At 42.0% G+C, this 26,465-nt stretch overlaps 1 protein-coding gene across 1 annotated transcript in view; it reads left to right on the top strand.

Annotated features, from left to right (window-relative positions):
- RHBDL3 (rhomboid like 3) overlaps nucleotides 1–26,465 on the top strand; it is a 605,698-nt gene that overhangs the window by 492,361 nt on the left and 86,872 nt on the right. The window contains exons 4-6 of the mRNA XM_078650797.1: nucleotides 2,432–2,656; nucleotides 6,891–7,039; nucleotides 24,873–24,985. Coding sequence (XP_078506923.1) covers nucleotides 2,432–2,656; nucleotides 6,891–7,039; nucleotides 24,873–24,985 — 487 coding nt within the window. The remainder of the gene's footprint in view (nucleotides 1–2,431; nucleotides 2,657–6,890; nucleotides 7,040–24,872; nucleotides 24,986–26,465) is intronic.

Raw genomic sequence — 26,465 nt, 5'->3', positions numbered from 1 at the left:
TTTTATGCGTGAGCCCCTTATGCTAAGGAGTACATTCAATAGGACAGTGCCAGAAATTTACCATGGATACCTCAGCCACTGTCATGAGTACCTCTGAAAATTCCCTCCAGTATACAAGGGTCAGCATGTTGCCAATGAAACCCCCTATAAAATCAGTACAGGAAATCTTATGTCAAGAGTTAACTCAAATATCAGTTCCAATATTTTGCTATGGCTCCACCCCATATGCTAAAAATTAATAGCATCATGTCAGACAAAGCCTTTGGCCAGGTGTGGTAGTGCATGTTCTGTGTCCCTGTCACTGTGTATGCCTGGGCTAGCGGGTTCATCAGTTAGACAGTTCGAGTCCCACAGCCAATGATGGTGTCTTAATAGAAGCATGTGAGGTCTTGCAGTTTGCCATAGGTAACACCTCCCCTCCATATGCTATTAGTGCCCTTCTCCATAAGGGAAGAATAATCTCTAGTATGCCTGACAAGCGGCATACTTGCACACATAACATACATACACTGACACACACATTCTTTCACACACACATTCTCACTATATCTCTTGCACTCTTTCGTACATTTGTACTTTTTCACACTGCCACCCACTTCCATTAGTCAATGTGCTTTTATTGTGTTAGAAAAGCTTGCCCTGTTGCTTCTGCTATACCTTCCTTGCCTTTTAGTGAAGCTTAATCAAAACATATTCTCTATACAATATTCAAACATTTTATATTGTCTTGTCAATTTTTGTTACAAGTAAGATGTGAATGAAAATTGCACTTCCTTAAAATAGCTGTACGGCTTATATTTGGTTTCACGTGTGGTTCAAGCAGTTACAGTATTGGAAATTAACTAGAACAAGTTCTAACATGTAATACACAGCTTCCAACTGATTTTATGAAATGCTTGACTTATTTAGCAACCATTGATTTTAGCCAGTAACACTTAGCATTTTGGGGTTTTTGAGATCTAACTTACAATGTAAAAAAAAAAAGACATGTCTCAGAATGAAGCATTGAGGTGAATGAAAAGCCAGGAATGGCTGAAGGTATCACATAATCCTGATTCCAGGACAATACCCCAAAGCCGCAGCCCTAGTCTCCCTCCTTGTGCCATCCGACATTCTCTGTCCACTCTCCCCTCTTGCACGAGCCCGTTGCTGCAGATGGAATTAAGTAGGCATCTAGTACTAGAGAAACAGCGGGTATTCTGTGGGTACCTTTGTAGACATATGTGTATATTCATGAGAGTTGTATCATTTTTATATGTGCAGAGTGAGAGGTGTGCTCATATAAGTGCTGGGTGATGGTGAATAGTGTGGGTTAATGCAGCGTGAGTGGTACAAGTGTAGGGTGAAAAATGTGACTGATATGAGTGTCGAGTGAGCTGCATGAATGCAAAGTGAGAGGAGGACTAATGTGAGTGGTAAGGGAGAATAGTGCATTCAGAGTGAAAGAAATGAGTGTAGGGTGGTGTGAGCGGTCTAAATGCAGGGTGAGCGGTGTGCCTGTGTGTGGTGTAGGGTGAGCGGCGAGAGTGAATAGCGATCTGTGAGAGTGACTGATGAGTGCATTGTGAAAGGAGTTAGTGCAGAGTGAGTGGTGTGTCCTTATGAGTTCCCACAGACTGTTGTCTCTGTGTACAGGCAGGATGAACAGAGTGCCTGTATAAATGCAGGCTGAGAGGTTTGTCTCTGTGAGTACAGGGTGACATGACGAAGTGCAGGGTGAGCTGTGTGAGTTACAGGCATGCTTATGTGACTGCACAGTGAGCGATGTGACACTGTGAGAGTAGGGTGAGAGGATTGACTACAGGGTGAGTGTCGTGACACATGAGTTTGGGTATGAGTGAAAGTGCAGAGTGGAAGGAATGAATGCATGCTAGGTGATATGCCCTTTTAGCCCTAAGGGTGCATATGTACATACCTGAAGATGAAAGACCGATAAAAGTTACTGAATATTTTGTTTTTTTAGCCACGCCTTTGACCACACATGACTCAGAACTGAATACACAGAATGCTGTCTTAGAGAATAACACGCACCCCTTAAGGCACACCTCATTAAATAAGGAGTTCACAGCACACAGCACAGAATATTATGCAGAGCTCCGACTTCTCATTATGTAATGCACAACGCAGACTGCACAATATGTAGTGCCAAGTGTAACTGACAGCATTCATGCACCTCTACTTTTTAAACTTTATACATTTGATATCCCAGCAAATCTTGATGGTTGTATTGTTTACCAGCCAACCCCAATTGCTAGGCTTAGGATTGGAAATCTGCCAGTATAAGGTATGGGAAGGTCAACGTAAGGGCCTATTGAAGTGCTGCTGCTGCTGCTTAATGCACTCTGAAGTCAATGGTAACCCATTAAGCATGACATATTTATATGTAATATATACAACGCACCGACTAATTCTCAAATCCTGTCCCTTCCAGATGAGTAATAAAAGGTCAAACAGCTTCCGCCAGGCCATTCTGCAGGGGAACAGAAGGCTGTGCAGCAAAGCCCTGCTGGAGGAAACGGGGCTGAGCCTGTCCCAGCGGATGATCCGCCATGTTGCCTATGAAACCTTGCCCCGCGAGATTGACCGGAAATGGTACTATGACAATTACACCGGCTGCCCTCCGCCCTGGTTCATGATCGCCATCACCATCCTAGAGGCAAGTATTAAGTGTGCTTAGGAAACGCCTTTACTGCGGAATCTTGTTGGTGTTCCTTTGTAATGATACTTCTGGTGCAAGGACCATTTGCAAATTTTCAGTTGAGTCATTATGCAATCACTTACGTCAGCCATGTTCTGTCAGGAGTCAATGACTAGTTTTATCGATTTGTCCATACGTCCGGCTTGAAAGAGTACTCTTGATGGAAACATACAGCGGTCACATCCTGGCTCCAGTATATTGTGCCAGTGGCGTAGCAAGGGGGAAGGGCAGCCACAGAGGAAATCGGCAGTACCTCTCGACAACTCTTACACACTGCAGCGGGGCAGCAAATGTAGGGTCCGACATGGGCGGCCATAGGACTAGCTACGCCATTGTACGGCGCTGTCCCTAAAGCCTCACAGCCTAGTTTCAGTATGAGGTAACAGCATGTGTGTGCTAGGATAGGACAGACAGGCTGAAGTGGGACGGAAAAAATGGAAGGGGCTCTAAAAAGGGCATGTTGGTCTGTGTTATTAAGGGTGTGGCCTAAACATTTGAACGACATTTCTGTGATTCCCATAGTGTGCCACCACACAATAACTATTGGCTTGGTCAATTGTTGTTAGCTGTTTAAGATAAATGAGTGACAACAAAAATTATTACAGACAATATTTCTATTCCGAAATTGTGAGACTGTGAATAAAACATTACTGAGGCTTGTGCTAGGGGTAGTGGTTTTCAAAGTGTCTCAATCAATCCGTTATGTTCACTCTAAGTTAGATATGAGCGTCCTTTTTCTCTCGATATCTCATTCATCTACATATTTCACACCTCATCTCTTTCCTCTATAGTGGCCTCTTTTCACTCTCTCCTGAACACACTTTCTTGCATTTCCTTCATTTCAGCACCTCCAAACACACGACGCACCAACTCACCTGTAAGCACTGCATTTTCTTTCACATTTGCCTTCTCAATATTTTAACAAAAGCGTAGCTCCTTCACACACATATGCCCCGAATCACTATTGGACCATGAATACATAAATCATTGCCCTGTGGGTTTTACAGCGAAGCCAAGGGTTGGATGACCATATATTCTGAACATCTTTTTGACACACTGACAGGCTCTGTGAGAAACTTACACTGCCTTCAGCCTCAACTCAAGAGCTCTTATTCGTGGCCCATTGTAAACATCTGAGGGTGACTCAGTTCAGAGTATGCACTATACAAGTGTAATAGGCAACATGAAAAAAAATGCAGAACCCTAACACCCTGCAAATAGCTATCTTTCTTAGGGAATGCAAGATTAAGCAAAACGTGAAATATGAACAGGAACTAAATCGCTGGCATGGATTATCCCAACTTATTTTTCACTCCTTCAGAAATTGATCACTGCTTTTGCCAGTAATTACATACATGAATACAGGGCCCAACAGAGACCTTTTTCAATGTCAGTTCTTAATAACTACCGGACCTGAGACCTGGAGGCTGGGTGGACCCTAAATCGGAATGACCGGGACAGTGCCTTGGGTGGAAAGAGAATTTGGTGTTTGTTGTGGGAGAGGTGGGGTCGTTGCGATGTGACGCGGGAGGTGTGAGGAAGATATGAGGAGGCTAGGGGGGGTTGATGGGGTGCTAACAGTTATGCTGAGGTAAAGTAAGGGCTGATGCATAGTCTTTTACAGGTCACAATTTAGCCCCAGTGGGATGGATGAGCTGCTGTATGCGTGACATTAAGCCAGGCAGCTCCCTGCTGCACCCCTCGTAATATTGGCGCCCCGGGCCCGGGCCCAGCTCACTCATGCCCAAGGCTGGCCCTGCCTGGAGGGATCCAGCCCACTTAAAGCCCTCGAGATAGGAGAGTAACCAGCAGTGCTTAATTTGTGAAAGCAAGAGTTCTGGTGCCCGAAGGATTGTTCACAGGCCGACAGCCAGAGCAATTGAACATCAAGGCTGGTAATCTGTAATCCATTACCAAACACTCCTTCCCCATTTTTCTTGTTCTTGCACATTCCTCCTTTCTGTTTGTGACGGTTTGCCATCTTTTATTTTCCTCTGTCCTTTCGATCTGTGTGTTTTTCCCCCTCTTGCACTCACTCAGTAAATAAATCATATGGAAATATAAGTACCGATCCCCAAAAAGAAGTTCATGCCGCCCACCGTCAACCATTGTCTCAAATTAAGCCCTGGGAATAAGGATCTAATATTGAGTAGTCATAGGCCGAGTGGAAGAGGTGGGTCTTCAGACCATACTGAAACTCTAGGAAGTCTTTCTCATGTTTTACATGTTGACATACCAGAGTGAAATGTCCCAATCATAAAGAAATATACTCCTGGTTCCTTTGCTGGGAAAAAGGCAAATAGAAAGGGTGGCCTGGGTGGAATCAAGCTAGACTGGACATTGCTTAGTAGGCTGTCAGTCACCAAGTGTGCAGAGAGTTGTGTGGTTACTGTAGTTTACATACTCTTTTGCAGCACACGGTATGCCAGAGAGGTGTTAGTTATTGGACAAAATTTGAAGTTCTGTATTTGAATTTTTTCAGGAGAGACCTGACGATCACACGTTTTAGTTTGTGGGTGGTTTCCAACATGGATATCAATTTTGTTGATAAGAGGTCACATACAGAGAGACTAAGACTGCCAACCTTCACATTACAGGTGTCTCTAGGAGTGGGTGGGGTGTTTCAGGTATCTCATTTATCATATTATATTGTGTTGTTTGGTTCAAGGACTGGGATTGACGCATCTGAGGAAACAATTTCCCATTATTGAGCCTTTTTGTTGTGCGAAAAGAAAATATTACATTTTTGAAGCTTTTAATGAAAATAGGAGTCAGTGGGGCCAGTTTTGGGGGTCACAAACTTTATTGCAAACGCATGACAGGTTTTAGTAGAGTTGCCTACATCCTTTATGCATGGAAATTAGGCTTCTTTGCCCTGGTGTAGCAGTGAATTAGACCTCCTGTTAGATTTTATTTGAAGAAGTTTGCTAGAGTCTTGCTCACCAAGAACAAGAGTGACTACTTGCTGGATTGACCATGTCATTGATGGCTGGTGCCAGAGGGGATCCTCTTTGGATGGTCGAGCCTGTGCAACAGTGTCTGGTTGGATTTCCTTCCTGTTTCTGTTCCTGTTCCTGCTCCAGTTCCTAATGGGTATGCCAGAATATAAGGCCTACTTTAACATTGGTAATTGTGTGTTGGGCAAGGTCAAGGATATTGCAGGTAGAGTTGGGAGATCATATATTCATACCCATAGTTTGTTAGTATATAAGCAGAGGACTCATGGAATGCACATACTGAGCAACACTCCTAGGTTGCGTACCCTTTACAGTGGCATATGCGTGGCCCCATTCAGCTGGCCCTTGGATTTCCTTACGTTACTTTCAAGATTGGTATATGATGGCTGACCCAGCTCCTCTAACGTCTTCCCTTTTCTAATGTAGTATTAAAAGTTTACTTAGAAGAGGACCACTAAGAAAAGCAGATGTCAGTCAGAGCCATGAGGTGATGATGTGAGGAGATTTCAGACTCGAACGGTGGGAGGATTTTTATGGCAGGTCTCGTGATGACACGAATATTCATGAAGAAGGTTTTCTTGGGCGTTAATCTAAGGTGCATCAATTAACCATAGCTCCTGGGTCTCCATATGTATACCGTACTTAGATAACTTGTTGTAGGGCAGTGGGCACTGATGCAGTAGAGCTGGCACCGCTGTGGGTATGGCCTTGCTGCTGAGATGGTTGATATCTCCACCAAGAAGACTAGGATATACTGGGAATTCATTGCTGGTCCTCCCACAGCAGCAGAATCTTTAGACGCTGCCTTTTCTTGCGGCATAATTTAGTTAACTCTGCCCCCTAATTTCGTCCATCTCTCCTGCATAATACCATTTGTCCTGGCCATTAAAGTACTTTTCAGGTTTTCGTAGGAGCTTTTTACACTTTAGGAATAAAATAGCACAGCCATGAATTGAAATATTAATTGAATCCCAGAACCATGCCTCTAGTGTGCTCATTAGAAACCAAAATCGAGAGAGATCAGACATTTAGTGACATAACTCAGTGGGTTAAGTTCATGCAGTCTGTCCAGTGTATTAATTTCGATGAAACCAGTAGAATTGAGTTGAATAATAATAGCTACTGGGCTTTACATTGTTTCAAAATTACAAGCTTGTGTCAATGAATCTGTTATTAAAGCAAGTAATTGTGTGCGCATACCTGATTAATGACCAGTCTCTTCACCTGTTTTCCAGATTGCCTTCTTTGTTTATTACGGTCTGGTGCTTGACCGGTTTGTGCTGCAAGTCACCCATCCCTTATATCTGAAGAACCCTCTGGTTTACCACCCGCAGCTGCGGGAGCAGGCATGGAGATACCTCAGCTACGCGCTCATGCATGCGGGGTGAGTAGAGTGCCTGGCCTGAAGATGGCCGAGTCCGCGTTCTGTGTGCTCTTTAAACGGTCTTGCAAGTAGGACTCTTTAATGAATGTTTACAACTAGATGCATTTGGAAGAATTTGAAGGAAACTATACACGGAAAGAAAGTCAAAATTGATGTGTTATTGCATTGTGCCCAGATACAAAACATATGCCCTTGGGAAATTAACAGAACCGGTCATTGTCCTGGTAGCCTGTGTCCTATTATACAATTTAGAGCCTGATTAAATCCTCGGTGCTAATTCCATTCCAGGTGCAAACGCCCACATTGGGCGGTATTTGCCCATACGCTAATTGACTGCGCAATTCCCAACTTTGTCTAGCCCATTTCTCTTGGCCCGCAGCTTTTCATCATGAAAAACATGACATCAAATCTTGCTACAAATAATGGAAGATTTTAGACTGTTTATAATCAGGATTCTTGGCATATGGCTGCAGCTTCAAATTAGGTCAGCGTTATATCAAAATACCTATAAAAAAAAGAAAGAAAAAAGCATCAGCATAGCCATTAGGTCTAGCTTTAAATTGCTCACGCATGTAAACGCAGGGATTTACAAATGCTTTGTAATCATAAATACTGTTTTGCACATTAAAGCCAGACCTATTGGCCATGTTAGCGCTAGGGAAAAGGTATCCGGAAGGGATTTCTTTCTGTATAAAATGCATTTAGGAGCTAAAGAATTAAATGGGACACAGTGTGAAGATTGAATGCATTTTTCAGATGTGGAATACTCCATTAAGCATTTAAATAGAAGCATTTCCTGTAATGGGGAACCTACACCAAACTGTCCATAGCATGAGGGGAGACACTCCACTTTCTGTATATTTGGAGAATTGGTAACAGTAGGTCTTATGGACAGCTGTATTGCCAAGCCACACCTAATAATGCCCTAGGTATCTACCACATACATGCAGTTTGGGAAAAGATACAATACTCCCAAGGCTCTACTTTCTGAAACTGCCTGTTTCAAATATTCAAAGTTTTCCTGAGGTTCAGGAAAGGACCAAAAGCGTATCTGTTCCCGAGTGTTTCCGAGCCCAGCACACTCTGTGCTGTGTGTACGGTGGCAAAGAAAAATCCTCCAGTTTCATGAGGAAAATTCCAAATGCAGCGGAAGGTTCATTGACTGAATTTCTCCCACCAGACTAACCAGTGAAATTGAGTTGATTGGTCATGGGAAAAAGAAGTAGGCAGGAATAGATAATTCTCCATGTATTCAAGAAATGCTACACCCTTTGATCAAGCCGCCTGTTGATTTGCCTCTACAATATGGATAGTATGGTGGAGGAAATTCAGGTGGTGGTTTTTACTTTGGAAATTGAAGGATTTTCGATTACCATCCAAGCCTAAGTCAGATAAGAAGATACGTTTCTGGCCTTCAATCTACCAAATTATCTGTCTTGATACCTCGAACCCAGACTTAAGTCACCTCCTCATCAAAATCTTCCCAAGTACTTTGTAACGCGTGTCTGTTGGTTTTGAGTGCAATATAAATGTCCCTAAATAAATAAATAAGAATGTCAGCATTGCACAACATACCTAGAATAAAGGTTATAAGAACGTTTAATTGATAGGTGGAGGAAAGTATATAATTGGGAGAGAGACTGTGAGGTGGCTTTGATTGTGATATATGAAACTATTGAACAAGGAATAAAAGAATTAATGTGCAAGGGCCTAAAAATGACCCTCTTTACAGGCATAACTTAAAACAGGACTGCTTACACAAAGGAAGAATGAGATGTGTTTCACTTCAAAGCTTATAAGATAAAGTGAGACTGCCTTTAGAATAGCCTCCACCATAATACAATTCTGATAAAGCGCAGAGAAGGGGGACAAAACTACTTTAAAGGGGCAGAATGGTTTGCTATCATAGCTTATCCAGGGGTGGCCAACATATGTCCGGCCAGCATATGTCCAGGATGGCCAGCCCCAGGACAGATATTCAGGATATTCTCTGACTATATTAAAGCAATCCATCTTGAACCATATTCTGTACATTTCTTATGTTGGTATTATGAAAATGTGCTATGGATCTGGTTCTCTACCTTAATGCTTTTAATCCTCGTGAAGGAGTTGTGATAATTCGACATAGGTAAGATAAGGATTTATTGAAGTTAACAAAGTACAGCAAATTAGGGGAAAACATGCAGGTTAGGTACTCAAAATACCAGGGAATGTTTGCATGAGAGGTGGTTGGGGGCTCATCTCCAAAACTCTCAAACTTATGATAGCTTGCTGGGCACATGAACCCAATGGTGATTCTACCTCAGCACCTGTATCAGGTATGACGCTCATGGTCTCAGTCGGCATTTCTGCCCAAGATTACTACAGCATTGGTTCTTCACCGCCTAAGTAAGCCCAGACTCTAACTGCATAACCATTGAAGTTTGGATGGCACCATCTTTGCTTACCCTTTCTTCAGCAAACTAGATTTTCGAAACTGTATTGTTGAGGCAGATTCTAGGCTTTTCTGAGTCAAAAAACAATTGGTTAAAAGCAAAAATACTTTTTTGTTCCCAAGATCTCAGAACCATGGAAATAGGTTTGCATTAAAGTCTACCAAAATATATAGCTACTTAACCTGTTCTTCCACACAGTGCTATAAAATGCTCATCTACTGTGAATGCAATTCTGTGTCACCCTGCTCTGCTAGAAAGCAAACCTTAAAAAAAATCCTGAAGCTGACATATTGCAAACTATTTGGTGAAATTTGCTATTCGCAGACATCTTATGGTTTGGGCAAAGGTGGACTTCATTGCTGAATACTCTCCCCATTGCATTGCCTTGGACCTGGGACAGAAGATGCCAGAGATAGAAGCATGCAATAGTCCATTTGATGTTGGAGCTATTTTAGGAGATTAGTGTCATTAGTGAGATGAATGGTTTTCCCTGTGTTTTGGGTTGTCTGTCATTCAAGTGTCTTTTCATATGTGAAGACTCATTCATTGCTGATGAGAGCACATTTTCTGAGCCAGAACCCTCTGTGGCCTGTTACATCCTCCCCAAAGGGCAGGCAGACAGTATGGAGCCGGTGGTGAACAACATACCTGACAAAGATTGTAAAATGAGAATTTGATAAATACCTAATTTACTGGGGGAATACGTTTCTTTTTGGTCTGACCTAAAGACAACTTTATTATGCGACCTCTCTCATGTATTAATTCTTAAATACATAACTATATACATACTAACATAAGTACATGCGTACTTACATAAGGGGCGTTGGGTCACCCCTCTTCATTCATTGGTCTGTTAATTTGTCATTAACATTTTGCTTCCACCTACCACTGGATACAGTAATATATCAGTCCACATCAGCCCTCGGCTCTCTTGCATTGCATCTGCCTAAAACGTGGAGCACTTAGGTGACGGGACTGTGTGCCAATAGGGTGACCACGTTCATGACCCTCCAGGTTATGGGTCCTGGACCTTTGTGTGATAGCCTAATGCGTCCTACGTGTTGTAGTCTTGTTATGCTTCTTTGAACTAATTAGACTAACACACCCCAATTCAGTGATTTGTAGATGATAAGTGTCCATAACGACCTGGAGTGAGGTCTTCACCCTACAGGCCGTCTCTACTTTCATATCATTTTTTTATTTTTATTTATTAATATTTTTAGTTTAAAAAAAAAATTCTGTTGTATTTGCTTGTAAAAATGTCACACTTATTTAAAGACTTGCGTTTGCCATTGCTTGTATTTATAAATATGACAGCGTTATGGTAGCACACTGTTTTCCAGTATAATCAATACTTCATTCAGGGTAACATCATGTTCTTTCTTACTGTTATCAAATACCAATACACTGTCTGGGGACTGGGAGTAAGGGAAGTTTTTACAAATGATTCATGACCCTCTGAAAAACAACAGATGTGGACAATAAACCAAAAGCCATTTGTCAATTGTTATAAGCCTCTTCAAGTGTGATGAATAATGTCACCACTTTTGAGTCTTTATGTAAAGCCACCTGGTGGGATGCTGACAATAAACCTACAGGAATGGATACTCGAGCACCCTTGAATGTCAATAGCATTTACCCAGTGTTCTCAAGTGATGGCGGTCGACCCACATACACCTATTTAAGTTGCACATATTTACATAAAGTCCAATTTTCCTTGTACTTTTTGGGCTAGAACAAGGGGGAACAACCATTCGAAAATTATATATCTTTTATTACCCCATCCTCACATAATTTGCTTAACTCTTTTATTACCCTGATTGCCCTGAGTGGAGTGGTGTGGCTCACTGGTTAGAGGCGGCAGACCCGTAAGCAGAGGACGGCCTGGGACCAGGGTTCGATTCCCGACGCGGCAGGGTCGTGGACCAGGGTCAGCGGGCTCGATAATTCTCGCCTCGGTGCCTACTCCAGTCAGGGACCACACTCGGCAACTCTGGGCATTAGCTTGCCTCATCTTCACAACGGCCCCCCAGACCGCCGGGGATGCTTGGTCGCACCTTAGAGATACCCATTAGGGACCATCTCTCAGGGTGAGCCAGGACGGGTTCCCCAGCGGTCGAAGTGCGGAGATACTCCTCCGGGAGTTGATTCTAGTGCTATATAAACCCACAATTAAATTAAATTAAATTAAATTGTCAAAGCCACATTTCTGAAGTTGTCTACTTTAGGGCATGTCTCCTCCTTTCAGTATAATACACAATCTATTTTCTCCAACTCTTCAGTCATTACTAACTAACACCTGAACAGGACGATTAAGATCTAGGGTAATCATTAACTCATTTTGTTGGGGCCAACCTAACAAACACAGCCTTTATTTACCATATATATTTTGGTGACAACCCTCTTCCCCTTCAAATGCAGTGATGAATTAAAATAACCGAGTACCTCAATAGGGTTGTCTCCATACCACTTCCACCAGATATTTAGAAATATTGTTTGAGTGTTAAATTTGCTCAGTTGATCGCCATTTAAGAAGATATATACTGCACTCGTATTTGCTATCATGCTTATTCAACCTCACCAAATCTTCATGGTGCAGAACAACCATAATTTCGGAATTCCCCCACTGGTACTACGTAAACTATGAACGTTTCTGAATATTCCTCCTTATTGGCCTAACATATGTCCTTCTCTCATTTGGCTATTTCTCCGTACAAACGCTGGCCTAATGCCACTTCCCTTTGCATTACTTGCAAATCTGCACCAAATCTGGAAATGTTCTTTCAGTCGCCAGATGACTCTTGAACCCGCATATATAGCATGTACACTCTCTGTTACCACTGCTCTTTCCTTCTTAGGCCTCTCATCATCCTTTATTACTCTGACATGACTGAATTCTCGACTATCCCCTAGACCTGTTCCTACTACAGCTAACTCTTTTCTACCCTAGCTTCAAATTATAGAGCATTTTTTGTGACATTAACTAGAGTTAAATTCTAAGTCAATGATAACTTCTCTTGTAACTTGAGATAGTTGATTTTGTGGACCATTTGATCTTTTTCTCGTCAAGGAAAGACCTATAATTTCATAAAGAAGCTAGTAATTGCAAGCCAGTTATATAATTGTCTGTTGTTTCACGAGGACCCTTTCCTCACCCCAGAAATGCGAGTGCCTGAGGAACCCATCACCGTGGGCCAGTATTTATATAATGGAGAGGGGCAAACAGCACGCCTCCCTGAGCTTCGTAGAAGTCCTGAGGACCTTGGTGCTAAAAAAAAAAGGAAAAATGCTTGCTTCCACCCACACCCAGGAATGGTGTCAACTGGGGTGCCAGCAGAGTCTGCAGGAGCATTGCCGCTTCCTCCCCCCCAAGGTCCCCAACTCAAAAAAAATGTGGGAGCCCTGGGTGGACACCAAAAAAAAAAAAAAAAGATATATATATATATATATAAATATATGAAACCAGAAATCCTGTTCCGCCAATGGAAGACGGAATCACTCCAGGTGCGGACCTCCAACCAACCTCATTTTTACAGCGCGTGAATCATCCAAAAGAAGGTACAACTCCTCAAATAGGTAGCAGAGAAAAGTTCTTTATTTTAAAATAAAGCACAAGTGTCCATCCAACGACGCATTTCACTCCTCCTGGGAGCTTATGTATACATATAAATATATATCTATATATAACACACATATATTTATATAAGAAGACGAAATTAACAATAAATAAGTTGCAAGAGATTTTTTGTTATGCCCCTAAAACTGGTAGGGCACCACCAACTATGTTTTTAATGTTGTGGGGGGCTGCGAGGAAAGCAGAAGCCCCTCAGAAATATTTTGTTAATAGTCTCCTGGGTCACTGATTATTTTTTGACCATAACCAAAAGGTCTTGTTTTATATATGTTGATGTGCAGATCGCTTGATAAAGGCCAGGGGCCTATTTTTCATATTTTGGTGTTCTGACACTTTATCAAAGTGAGTAGTTTAAAATTACACCCTATATCATCAGCTGCCAATCCCATGCATGTGCGCTGTGGGGCGTGGCGTAGGGTGCCCCCGGGGGAGAGGGGGTGTTGGGCGCAGGGCCAGCCACAGGCCAGGCCCTGCACCCAACCCTATTCCGCACATGCCCAAAGGCACTGACCTGTGCGTTGGAGGGAGGGTAACCAACCCGGCTGGGTAAAGGGGAGGGGGGTTGGGAAACAGCTTGGGGTTGGGCATAGGACCTTGTTGCAGATGATGGACATCTTATTTTACGTTAAAACAACAGAAATTCACTGAAAAAACATGGGTTAAATATATTTTATAGGTTAGGAATTGTAATTATATCTTAGAAATTTACTTAAAAAACAAAAGTTATGGGGACATTATAGTTAGCTTAAAATGTCAGTTAAAACATATGATGTTAAACTAACAAAACCACTGAAACTCACCAAGTTATAGTTTTCTTAAGTTAACTATAACTTGTACCCTAACGTAAGTATAACTCAGTCCGTTACCATGCACTCTTGACATGTTCTATGACATCATTGATAACATCACTGCAACATCTGAAATTACATCATTGATGACAACACTGTCAGGGTGTGAGGAAACAGTGGCCACGGATTCTCTGTCTCGGGAGTCAGGCTATTCTTTAGATAGTTATTACTGTAATGACGTGACGAAGAGTAGAGAAGGAGGCATATATGTTTGTATAACAGTGAGCGGATGCAAAAAAAACTTTTCAAGTTACATTTTTGCATCAGGTTAAATTCTGAGGAAGCATTTGTGTCTTTACTGTGGAGACTACCCGGGACTCAAGACAGGAAGCTCTACGTCTATGCTGTGTGTCGTCACACCTTAAATGATCATTTGCTAGCTTGTTCATAATGTGGCTGCGCTCTTCTGGGTCATTATATCCCCAGGGGAAAGATATTGTGTTTGTTCTCCACCAGAGGATCATCATCGTTCCACAACCTGCCATTATTCCGCAAAAAAGATTAGAAAAAGGAGCGCAGTAGCACTGCGGGAGATCTGCCCCATAGCCAGTTAACTCAAAGAGCCCGCTGAATCAGACGAGGCATTCTTAATGTTCATTAGTCTTGTATTTAAATGCTGTTGGCACTCTATAACTGACTGCGGTATGTAAAGCCTTAGCACACAAAAAATCTCATTGATTAGGCAAGGGGAAATGGAAGAAAGCCTTTACTCTGCAGTGGGAATATGAAATGTAATTCAATGCCCACAGGCCCCCTGAAAACAATGTATCGAAAGAGAGGGTGGTTGGAGGTGGTTCCTCCATGGGGATATTGAGAGGGGCTGCCGAATATTTATTTATTGTATTGATTTGTAAATCGCTGGATTGTGGCATGCCGCCACTTTGAGGAGCAAAAACATTCATTAGGAGGGTTTCTCGTGAGTTGTCAGCTGGTGGGTTGTGACTCCTGGCTGCAAAAGATGTTATGATGTTAAGAGCAATATGTTAAGGGAGCCAGCTCTATTCTCTCGTTGCAGAGAAGGTTTGTCCTTGGATGACTTAAAGGTGGGCTAGGCCTCTTTGAAGAGCCAGTTTTTCAGGTTTCTCCTGAATACACCATGGTCTGTTGGTGTCATAGGTCATGGCTCACTGGTGGTAATTGTGTTACCACCAGTGCTTAATTTAAGTTGGTGATTGCCTGTTGGAACCCTCAGCACAAATGTATGGGGACCAGCGCTTATTTTACCACATCAGACATTTCCCGAGAGCAAGAGAGGGTAAAAAACACATAGGAGAAAGAAGGAGGAAAAGAAAGTAGGAACAAACGTCTCAAAATGAGAAAACAGGAACCAGCAAGAGTCAGATAAAGGGGAAGGGGTCTCTGGCTGTGTATTAAAGATGAATGAATTAGATTGAAGTGTGCACAGCCTCGGTATTCGGCATGCCGACACTTAACAGCATGAGCCGCGGTCGTCTGAGCCGGGCTTTGGGCATCAGAATTCATTATTTTACAAATTATGCATCGGGTTACCACCACGGTATTTTCATGTGAAACTGCGTTGAACAATCAACTTTGCATTTGTTCATCAAAGAACCTAATTTGGTATGTAGGGCAAAGTTATGTTTTGTCTGTAATTTGGGCCTGATCTATTCAGGGATTTGAACACCCATGAAAAGGAGTGCCACCAGGCGCCAGTGAAGATTGTTCAGAGCTGGTGTGATGTTCTTGGATTTCTTTAGGATGCGGCAGATTATGGATGCTTCTTTTTGTATCCTGTGCCATTTTTGTGGCTCCTTTAGGAATCCTCCTCTGTAGACTGTATTGCAATAGTCCAGGAGTGAGAGAATCAGTGCACTGATAAGTTCAATTTGGTGTCATTGTTGGAGATGAGAGGAGACCCTTCTGATCACCAAGAAATGTTTGTTGTTACTTTTGAGTATTGTAGCAATCTAATGTTTGCAGGAAAGGTCTCTGTCAAACCAGATCTTGAGGTTTCTCACTGATTGATTGGAAGTTTCTGGGGGTGGGAGATCAAGTAGTTCCCTTGTCTATTCCAATGGAAGGTTGCTTGTTGTGCTCATGCCAGGTATTAAGATTTTGGTTTTAGATCAATAAGTGGAGAGAGCTGCCCTTCATCCAGCGGTAGATATACTTTAGGCATGGTGTTATGTTTGTCCTTTGGTTACATGGAACGCCCAGTTGGAAATGGATCTGAATGTCATCGTTGGATATTTGGAATTGAAATTGGTATTTGGCGAACATCTGAGCTAGGGCTCTCATGTAAATGTTGAACAGTATTGGGAATAAAGGGGATCTTTAGGGGACTCCACAGCTGATGGGTTTAGGATTTGAGGAGGAGAATCCCATTTCTATTTGTTGACAATGTCTTAAGAGGAAAAAGTTACACAATTTCAATGCTTTTCCATTTATCTTGGCTTCATTTTCTAATTCATGGAGTAAGACCTTGTGGTCTACTGTGTTGTAAGCTGCTAATGGGTGAAAGAGGATGAGAATGTCAGACTGCCTTTTGTCAAGGGAGGACAAGATATCTTCCCTGATGTCTGGTATAGCAGGTTGCGTGCCCCTTCTAGGTCTGAAGGCTGATTATTCAATTGTCTGTCATGCAGCATGTTGTTGGATTCAATGTAACTTGTCGCTGTCTTGTGAAGTTCAAGATGGGTCTGTATTTTGATAACTTCAATGGGTCCGCAGTGTGTTTCTTTGGTAGCAGGGAATTTTCTTTCTTTAGTTCAGCGGGTACTCCTGTAGGTACTCTTCCACGTTGGACAGAGCTATTTATGATTCATAAGTGATAGGGGTCTAGTGCAAATAGATGTTCTTCTGAGAGGTTTGAGGCTTTTAATATGCTGCTTTGATACTTGGTCAATGTTTGTGGTAAAGCAGCTTAAAATAGGTTTTCGCATAATTGGTTGGATTCTGTCGTAAGCATCATCAGTACTTTTGGTTCAGACATTTTACGGTAAATTTTGAATAGTTTGTTAGTATGGTTTGCAGTTTGACTGATACAGTTTGCATAGTATATCAGAATTACCTTATGATAAATTCTCATGTGCTCACTGCATTTTTCTTTGTCTATTAAGGGTCTTCTGCTTTCTCCTGTTGTCATTTCAGCTTGAAGCTTTGAATTTTTTAGGTTAGACAAACTAGTGTCCATTCACCTGTTGGAGGAATTGTTATCGAATTTGTGCTTTTTCAGTTAAAGACGTGCCATGCTATTGAATGTCCCAGGATACTGAGGTGTGGGTAGAGGGGTGGGGGTGGGTGGGGGGGGGTTGAGGAGGGAGCCTGTGTCAATGTCATCCAGTGGGGGTGAGGGGTTCACCTCTAGGAATCTGGATGTAGGAACCTTTCTCAAGCCTTTGCAGAAGGTGTGGGTATCTTTTGAATATTGGCCTCATCACCACCTGAACATAACCAAGGAATAGTCTGACCAGAGGATAGAATAGCTGTTGGTGCTTGGGTTAACAGTCCATGAGAAAAGGCTTGGTTCAGTTTGTGCCCAGTTCTGAGGGTGGGGCCAAAGACTAGTTGAATCTCGATTTTTTTAAGACTTTGTTGAGTCTAGATTTTACAGGACTTTGATTGTTTGATTATTGCCTAGCTGTCTACGCACAGATTGAAATCTAGTAAGAGGATTTTTTGAGATGCGGATTGGGTTGATAGAGGTAGATCGAAGATTTTTTCAAGGAATCCTGAGGAAAAACCTGGTTTTCCTTAGGTCAGGGGCTAGGGTGAAGGGGGAGTTTAGGCAGGAAGGGAAGTGAGGTATTAAATATTCGAAGGAGTAGTCGTGGGGCTTTTCAATCTCCAGGCACATCAGAGATTTGTGGCAAGTGATGGTCAGCCCACCTCCAATGACACTAGTTCTATTTCTAGTTCAGGATTTTTATGTAAGATCCTCTAGTTGGCTGAAGTAGGGTGTCTAAGATTGTTATTGCATGAGAAGTGAAAAAGGTTTATGTGAACTCTTGAATGGCACAGTTCTCCTCCAGTTTTGTTTTTTACGTTTTTTATGTTGCTTTATACACATAACCAGATAACAAAATAGGTTTGTGCAACTGGCACTATTGCCAGCGAATACACAATACAGGCCGTAAAAACATTTGTAGAATGTGTAACATTCTCTTCCAGGCACAGAGACATAAAGAACAAGGAATAAAAGACAGACCGAAAACAGCATCTACGTAGAAGAGTAATACATCTCTCATTCCGGCTGAGCCTGTATTCCTGGTGTGCCAATCGTTCTTCTGAACACCCTTCCATATTTTCCATCCCGTAGAAAGTCTTCCACCAATCCCAGACTTTATCAAGTTTACGGGGGCATTCTCTACTCTGATATGCCACCTTTTCAGCCTCTATAAAGAGAGCCGTTCCTCACTTCCATTCGTGCATGGAGGGAGGTTCTGGTGCACCCCAATGCCTCGCTATGTCTCTCTTGGCTACCACCAGGCCTAATGCGCTAAACAGGAATTTGGTGTGAGGGAGATCAACATCATTTGGGATGCCCAACAATACATATTTTGGGTCAGGTGGGACTTGTGTTTCTAGTATGCAGGAAAACTTCTGAATATTAGTGACCCAATAATTCTGAATAGGATGGCAATCACATATCGTATGTTTAAAGGACCCCACTACTGCAGTGCAGCATAGACAGGTTGCTGTGGGTGCCCTACCCATGGTGTATAGTCTATTATGGTCATAATGCACTCTGTGTAGAATTTTAAACTATAAGAGGCACAGACGAGCTTTAATGCAACCTCATGTGGGTGCATCAGTACCTCCTCCCAATCAATGTCCTCAAACTCATCCAAATCCCACTTCCATCTCTTCCTGAGGTGGGCCAGAAAATCTAGCATCTTGTTCCTTTTTGTTTTATGCGTCTGAAATATCGCACCTCTGTCTAGTTCTCCCATTAGGATGCAACCTTCAAGCGGGGCATATTCCGGTATCTTGTCCCAGCAGGCCCTCTGCTCCCCAAGTATGACAAAGTTAAGCACATTTTAAGAATTGGGTTGGGTTGAGATGATAGTCTTGTTGAATTGTGGTGAAAGGCGTAATATCTCCCCCCTCTAATATTCCGGTATCTTGTCCCAGCAGGCCCTCTGCTCCCCAAGTATGACAAAGTTAAGCGCATTTTAAGAATTGGGTTGGGTTGAGATGATAGTCTTGTTGAATTGTGGTGAAAGGCATAATATCTCCCCCCTCTAGAGAGACCTATACTGTCCAATGCACTAAATCCCTGCAACTTCGCTAGTGCATTCTCTTCCACGAGGGTGTTTCCCTAGTGGTTTTCTGTGCCAGCCCAATGCCTTGGTACCTTCTCCCATACTGAGAGAGCCACTTGCCAGTCTATGGAAGCCCTTCCCTCCATAACATAAAAGTAGTGTAGGTAGGAACGCTGCTCTAGATCTGCGTGTTCAAGTCTGAATGTCAGGTGGTCCCGAGGGTGCAGATCCAGTCGTTGATGTTAATTAGATGAGCTGCCCAATAGTAAACTTCAATGTCAGGGAGAGTAATACCCCATTATATTGAGGGCATTGCAATGTTCTGAGTGATATCCTAGGGTGGCCTCCATCCCACAACAGGGTTCTCAATCCCTCGTTAATTTTAGTGAACACCGACTGGGGAATAGGAATATATGTGTGAAGCACCTGCCCTAAGTTCTGGCTTGTGCAGAGTTCTTTCTGGGGAGTCATGAAGATTCACAGATACTTGAATCCATCCTCAACAGTCCCGAGGCCCCGCAGCAGTGGTGTCGTGGCAGCTGAGCCCTGCGTCCCGCTAAGCACTGACTTGTCCCAATTGATATTATATCCCAAGTGGGCCCAGTAGTTTTCTAGTATCTATAATAGGATTGGGCTAGTGGTCCCCAAGTCCATTATGTATAGCAGCATATTATCTGATTCAACCTCGTCAGTTGGTGAGATTCGGAACCTCGTGATTCCCGGGTGTGACCTCACTTTGCTTTTTTTTTTTTTTTATAAATGTTTTTATTAAGATATTTTGCAATTATATATACAGGGCACGACAAAATTAATGAAAACAACAACAGAAATCAGTGCAAACATTAAGGAAAAAACAGGCAGTAAAACATCAACAGGCGAGGTAGAGAAATCAACCTCACTTTATGGCATTAAATTAAAGTACTTTGATCCAAAATATTATTCCAGATTATATTGCCTGCATGTAAACAAACATAAACTCCTTTCCTCATGTTTCCACACAATCGAGTAAATATTCTCCATTGTAACCTACATAATCAATTATATCTCACATATGAACCTCGTTTAACCATATTTCATACAACCCTCCATCTTTAAACTGTTGAGTCATCTCTCCACCTCGTTATACAATCCCAAATACTCTTACCCAACTTCCTTCCCCTTTTTCCTTTCCTTGCGTAGATCTCTTTCTCCACATTGTACGTTATTAGAAGCTTAGCCAGCCATTTATGGAATGTAGGTGGTATAGGGTCAATCCATGCCGAGGCTATGCATAATCTCAAAACAGACATTGCAACAAATAAGAATTCTCTCCCACAGAATGGTCGTACATCCTCAACATTAACTCCTAATAGCATAGTTCCGGGAGTTAACGCAATATCAATTCCTAGAATATTATTTATGAAACGTTCAATATCTTTTTTTAATGAATCTAGATGAGGGCATATTGCGAATACATGTTTTAGATCGGCGTTTAAGCTTCCGCACCTATAACACTTAATACCCACTGTGCCTCCCCATTGTGCTATTTTAGCAGGTGTGAAATATAAATGATATATTGTCTTATAATGTTGCGCCTGCAGTGGTGCTGAAGATAATAAAGAATATCCCTTTTCTAGGGAGATACCAAAACTTTCGGGGCTAATATTAAGATAATCCTTCCATTTTTCGCTCCATTTTTGGTAATCATCCCGTTTTATTTTTATCAGCTCAGCATATAGTCTTTTAATTGTGCAATCTTGCCCCCCTTTAATTATATCCATAATTGCATTACGTCCACCTCACTTTGCATGTCAGAGACTGCAACATTAGGACGAACAGGAGCGGGGACAGGAGACAGCCTTGTCTTGTTCCCCTACCTATCGGAAATTCCAATTACACTGTTCCATTTACCCTAGCCGATGCCACTGCATTTTGGTACAGCACTGCTACCCAATGTCGAAATTTGGGGCTGAAGCCCAATTTCTGTAACGTTTGTTCCAGAAATGGGCCAATGGACAGCTTCAAATGCCTTTTCTGCGTCCACATAAAGGAAGACATGTGAGGTCTTTCGGGATTGGGTAGTTGTTAGCCAATTGTGCGTGTGTCTCAAATTGTGCCATGTCGATCTGCCTGGCATAAACCCCGACTGGTCGCGATATATTTAGGGTAAGATAACCTGCAGGAGACGCGTGGCCAGGATAGTAGGCAAGAGTTTTGTTTTGGTGTTGATTAAAGAAATCAGGTGATATGAGTAGCCTTCTTTAGGGAGTATAATAATGGCAGCTCGCTGAAGGTAGGAAGATACTCCTTCTCCTTCACTTCCTGGTATAGGTTCAGCAGGTGTGGCTCTAAAAGGTTTGCATATCATTTGTAAAAGTCAGCTGGGATGCCACTGGGACCTAGAGTTTTCACCTAGTTCATATTAGTAATGGCAGCTTGATCTCTGTTCCTTTTCCAGCAACTCTCACTTCTCTGTGCCCAGTACTGGGGTGAGGATTGAGGTCAGGTACGCCTCTATGTCAAGAGAGATATGTAGCAGCCGAGCTGCACAGAACTGGGCATAGTAGCGGGCAAATTAATTGACAATTTGGGTTATCTTCAGTTTTGTTTTGTATTTCTAGTGAGAGTTTGTCCACAGAGTGGCCATTTATGGGTTGTATGTCAATAAAGCGCGGGCTTTTACCCCGAATGCCATTACAACGCGGGGATTAAAACGAAAGTCGTTACAACGACTTTCGCTGGTGGGCGCTGGATAGTGGAATAGTTTAATTTTCTATTCCAACTCCAGCCCACGTTGACAGTAGGGAAGGTGTTGGATAGAAATTTAAACTATTCCCTATCCAACAGCGCCCTCCAGCGAAAGTCGTTGTAACGACTTTCGTTGTAATCCCTGCGTTGTCATGGCTGTTCTCCCCATTTATGAGCCTAATCTTAAAAGGAGTACACATGAAATCGAGCCTGGGTTGTTCAGTGTCAGATAAGCTATAATATAATTGTTTATTCAAGTGTTTCTTTAGTAACTTTTAGTTCCTCCCATCTCCCTTATGTGTTTTCCTGTTTAGGTTTTTGAAAAGAGCCGATTAACTCAAACACTTTCTGCGGGTTCTTATAGATATCCATGGCTCCGTCCACTCCATCTCAGTCTCACAATTGCTGTTCTTTATCCCACCTCCCCGTGGTTTTTCTTGCGGATCACTCCATTTTGCCTCCACTTCTGCTCTCCGCTGACCCGATTCTCCTAGCATCCTTTTGGCGCATCTCTCTTATACCATTCTCCTTCTCCATCCCTCCTGCCCTTTCACTCCTCTGCCCCTTTCACCTTTCTTTCCTCTGTGACTCTTCTTGCACTCTAAATCATCACCCCTTTCCCTCACTTTATATTGTCATTTTTTGTCCCACAGAGTCTCACACTTTCAATATAGGATGGTGGTTATGGGTGGTAGCTCAGTAGAGGCTAGCATTCGTGTGGTGATAGTTTTATATGGGTGGTAGTTTCCTTCATGGCGTCATTAAGTGGGGGTCCCATATAAGATTGGGTGATAGCTTGGTATGGCGATGGGTTCGTTTTGAGATAGGCACGTATGGCCAATAGGTTAGTGTGGGGTACAGTATGTGACAGTTTAGTATGATAGTTATTAGTATGTAGGGTAGTTTAGTATGGGCGATATTTTAGTGAAGGCGTACTCGATTAATTTAGATGGTTGTTTAATGTAAGTTATTTAAGGATCTGTGGGTAGTTGTTTAGTGCTATTGACTGCTTAGTATGAGTACATGTTAAGTATGATGGCTATGTAGGATAGGGTATAGTTCAGAATGGTTGTTCGGGTTTAGGTCAATATGGGGGGGGTTAATGTGTTTCTTAATTAGGTATGTTTAGAGGTGTAGTGTGGATGGTGATCTAGTATGTATGAGCATTTTACCAATAAATGTAGGTTATTTTGGATGGCAGTTTAGTATGCTTGGTAGTTTACAGAGGGTGTTAGTTTAGCAAGTGGGTACATGAGCATATGTGGTAGTTTGGTATGAAGGGTAGAGAATTGGAGGAACTTTAGTCTGGATTGTAGTTCAGTATAAGTGGTAGTTTAGCTGACTAGGGTGATATAAAATACAAGAATTATTTTCCTTTGAACATTCACTAAAATCTGCTACACATAATTCTCAGTGATACATAATATATGAGTAATTGTGCACTGTGTAGCCTACATTAAAGCAAAACATTATTTGGTATACATGTGCAATTAATACTAAATGGAACTCTTGTTTATAAATGAGAAACGTTAGTACGGATACATGCATAAATAAAATGTAATTAGGGGCACACATCCAATACAAAAGTCCCTAGGGGTACCCCTCAAGAATTTGGGTTAGCAAAACCAGTTCTGGTCTTCCCCCATCCAAGGGTTCCCCAGTAGTTGCTTTACGGAGCATTCATTTGCAGTTTATGGGTTCCTTTATATTGGGGTACATCAAACCTAGTTGTAAAGTAAAAACAAAATTAAGAGAATCTTATGAGGACAAAAGGAAAAATTATGGAATGCAAAAACTGGTACAGCTATCTGAGAAAAAAAATTTTCTTCATGCTTGTTCTAAATTATTGAAAATATTCGTAATCCAGGCAAGGCCTGGTTTCTGCATTTCCTCTAGGTTATCTTAATGAAACCACTGTTTGTAGTTATTGGTAGAAATCAACCATTACTTTGCCGTCCTTTACCGTATCAAAATCAACACATCAACCACTCCCTCGTCAGGCTTTCCTTAATATGAAAATGAGCGCTACCTTGAAACAACTTTTGTTTGTGCCTTTGCTTCATACAGTTCCCATTACCCAGGGACACTGGAATTAGGCAGCAGAAGACGGCCAAATTATGCAGCAGTGTTGAGTAAATTATGCGGCAAGAAAAGCAAATTATGCAGCATAATGCAGCACATTTGGTAATGGTATTACTTCATTATTTTGTCATTTTTAAACTTGCTAACACTGTTTGGGCATTCAGTGCACCTCATTAGTATCAGTTTACCACTCAAATATAACAATAAGAAACAGAAAGGTGACTAGTCCAGCTTTGCAAAGGTCCTTCCACTTCGAGGAAACCTATGTTATTGCATTTTTTGAAACAATGGAGCTACAAACCATGTTTTTTTGCTAAAATCTGCAGATTATGCGGCAGGTGATGGATTATGTGGCAAATACGGCAAATCTATAATTATTCAAATATCGCTGTGGCCGCACACTCGTATAATCCCCGTGGCCCTGACATTACCCTAGCCATTATCCTTATTCTAATTCTCATCCAAACACAACCTCCACCCTATCCTACCCCTAGCCCTAATATTTATCCTAAACTTTACCCTGATATAACATCCAGCACTTACCGTAATCCGTACACTTACCCTTATGTGTTTAAATAGTTAATTTAATTGCAAATGAGGTAGCAGTGCAAACCGTATTGGCTAACAAAGTAAAGGTGAGTGGCACGGTCATGGAGATGAAGTAAAGGTTAGAGCACTGAATGGAGATGAGATAAAGCGGGCACCATCAGTAGCTTGGCTGCACTATGATGTTTGCAGTTTCAGGGAACTCTTTGGTCACCTGATTTCTCAAATCCAAAACTTATTTCCCTGCTGAGCCATACCTTTCTGTGTCACTGTCAGAGATCTACACCAAGACTCCGTCTTCAAAGATTAACATAAACATTCTATTTTTTATCCCAGGATAGAACATCTTGGATTGAACATAGTGCTGCAACTCCTGGTTGGCATTCCCCTGGAGATGGTGCACGGCGCACTGAGGATCAGCATCATCTACTTGGCTGGAGTCTTGGCAGGTAAATTCAAGACTCATTGGCAGGAGTAGACCCACCAGTGTCCATCGGATGAGTTCATTGACGCTGATAGGGCAAAGGGTTGTTCTGGTTACCTTTATTTATTTATTTATTTCGAAAGTTTTATAGAGCGCGAAAAAGACCCTTGCGGGTATCAGAGCGCTTTACAGTAAAGAAGTGTATAGGCATAACAAACAAAAAAAATAAGCAGGACCATAAGTATAGCATCAAAAGCAAGGGACCTATCAAACATTTTTGGTCGATGAGTTACTATAAGTTGTTGATTTAAATAACAACGCAATTATTATATGATTAAGAAGGATCTTTAGAGAACGAGTAAGTGTGCAGCATAGTGGGCGAGCGAGCACTGGTCTGTGAAATAACAAGTAAGGAAAGAAATGAACAGGTTCAGGATAATCAGAGTGAGAGAGTGAATAAAGTCAGTGCCTGATAAATGAATGGCAAAGGAATGAGAAGGTTTATGAGTAGGTAGGAAGACAATAAGTTAGTGACTTAATGAGTATGAAAATGAATCATTTGTGAGGGGATGAATGAGTGAGCAAATTGGTGAGTAAATCATTGAATGGGTGCGATTGAATGTATTAGAGCCTGAATTTGTGAATGAACGTGTGATTACTAAATGAGTCAGTGGGAGTGATGAGATTAGTTATTAAATGAAGGGTAGAAACATACCGGGATAAATGAGTCACTTGAACCAATTATTGAATGAGTTACAGGATGGTAGGTCAGAGAACGAATGATTGAGTGAACAGGTCAATAAGTGAGAGGGGTCATTTGTGAGTAGGTGGGTGCAAGCAGCAACAAAGGCCTGAGTATGAAAAATCTAACTTGAAAATGATTCTGAATATCATTGGTCGCACTCCTCGCCCAAGAGAAATTAAATACATGGATAAAGAAAAATTTAGAATGGAAGTGGGCTCTGAACAACATGGCTGGACGAAGGAAGAAGGCGTGTGGTACACCTGGGATCTTGCTCTGGTGCATCACATTTAGGACTGAATGTTGCACAATTCTAACTCCCGCCTTTTAGCAAATATTCTACTTGTATTTGTATGTGCAGCCTTCCTTTCCCATCTGTGTTTCTATCCCCTATCCTAAGATGTATTATTTGTACCAAAGTCAGCCATTCATATATTCCTATCCCCGGTGCTGAGAATTTCCCTCCTGCCTTCCATTCCTATACTTTTCTACCCACAACGGATTCTCTCTTACCAGCGTTACCATCCGTAGCTTCTCTCTCGCTCTCTCAATCTCCCTTTCGCGTGTTGATGTCTTTTCTTTTTTTGATTTTACAAGTTTTTTTAATCTATCATGACCATTCTACTTTCTATTGTTATCTATTGTTGACTCCTTTTGTAGTACGATTTGTTTTTATATGCCTGATGCACCAGAGGCCTATGGCTGAAGAGCGTTGAACTAAAACATGACTAGGCAGCATGGAGGTCGAGCTTCATCTCAGGGG

The sequence above is a fragment of the Lissotriton helveticus genome, chromosome 7, assembly GCF_964261635.1.
Source record: "Lissotriton helveticus chromosome 7, aLisHel1.1, whole genome shotgun sequence".
Classification (NCBI taxonomy): Eukaryota; Metazoa; Chordata; class Amphibia; order Caudata; family Salamandridae; genus Lissotriton; species Lissotriton helveticus.
The sequence above is the reverse complement of the archived record's forward strand: the minus strand, read 5'-3'. Positions and strand labels throughout refer to the sequence as shown.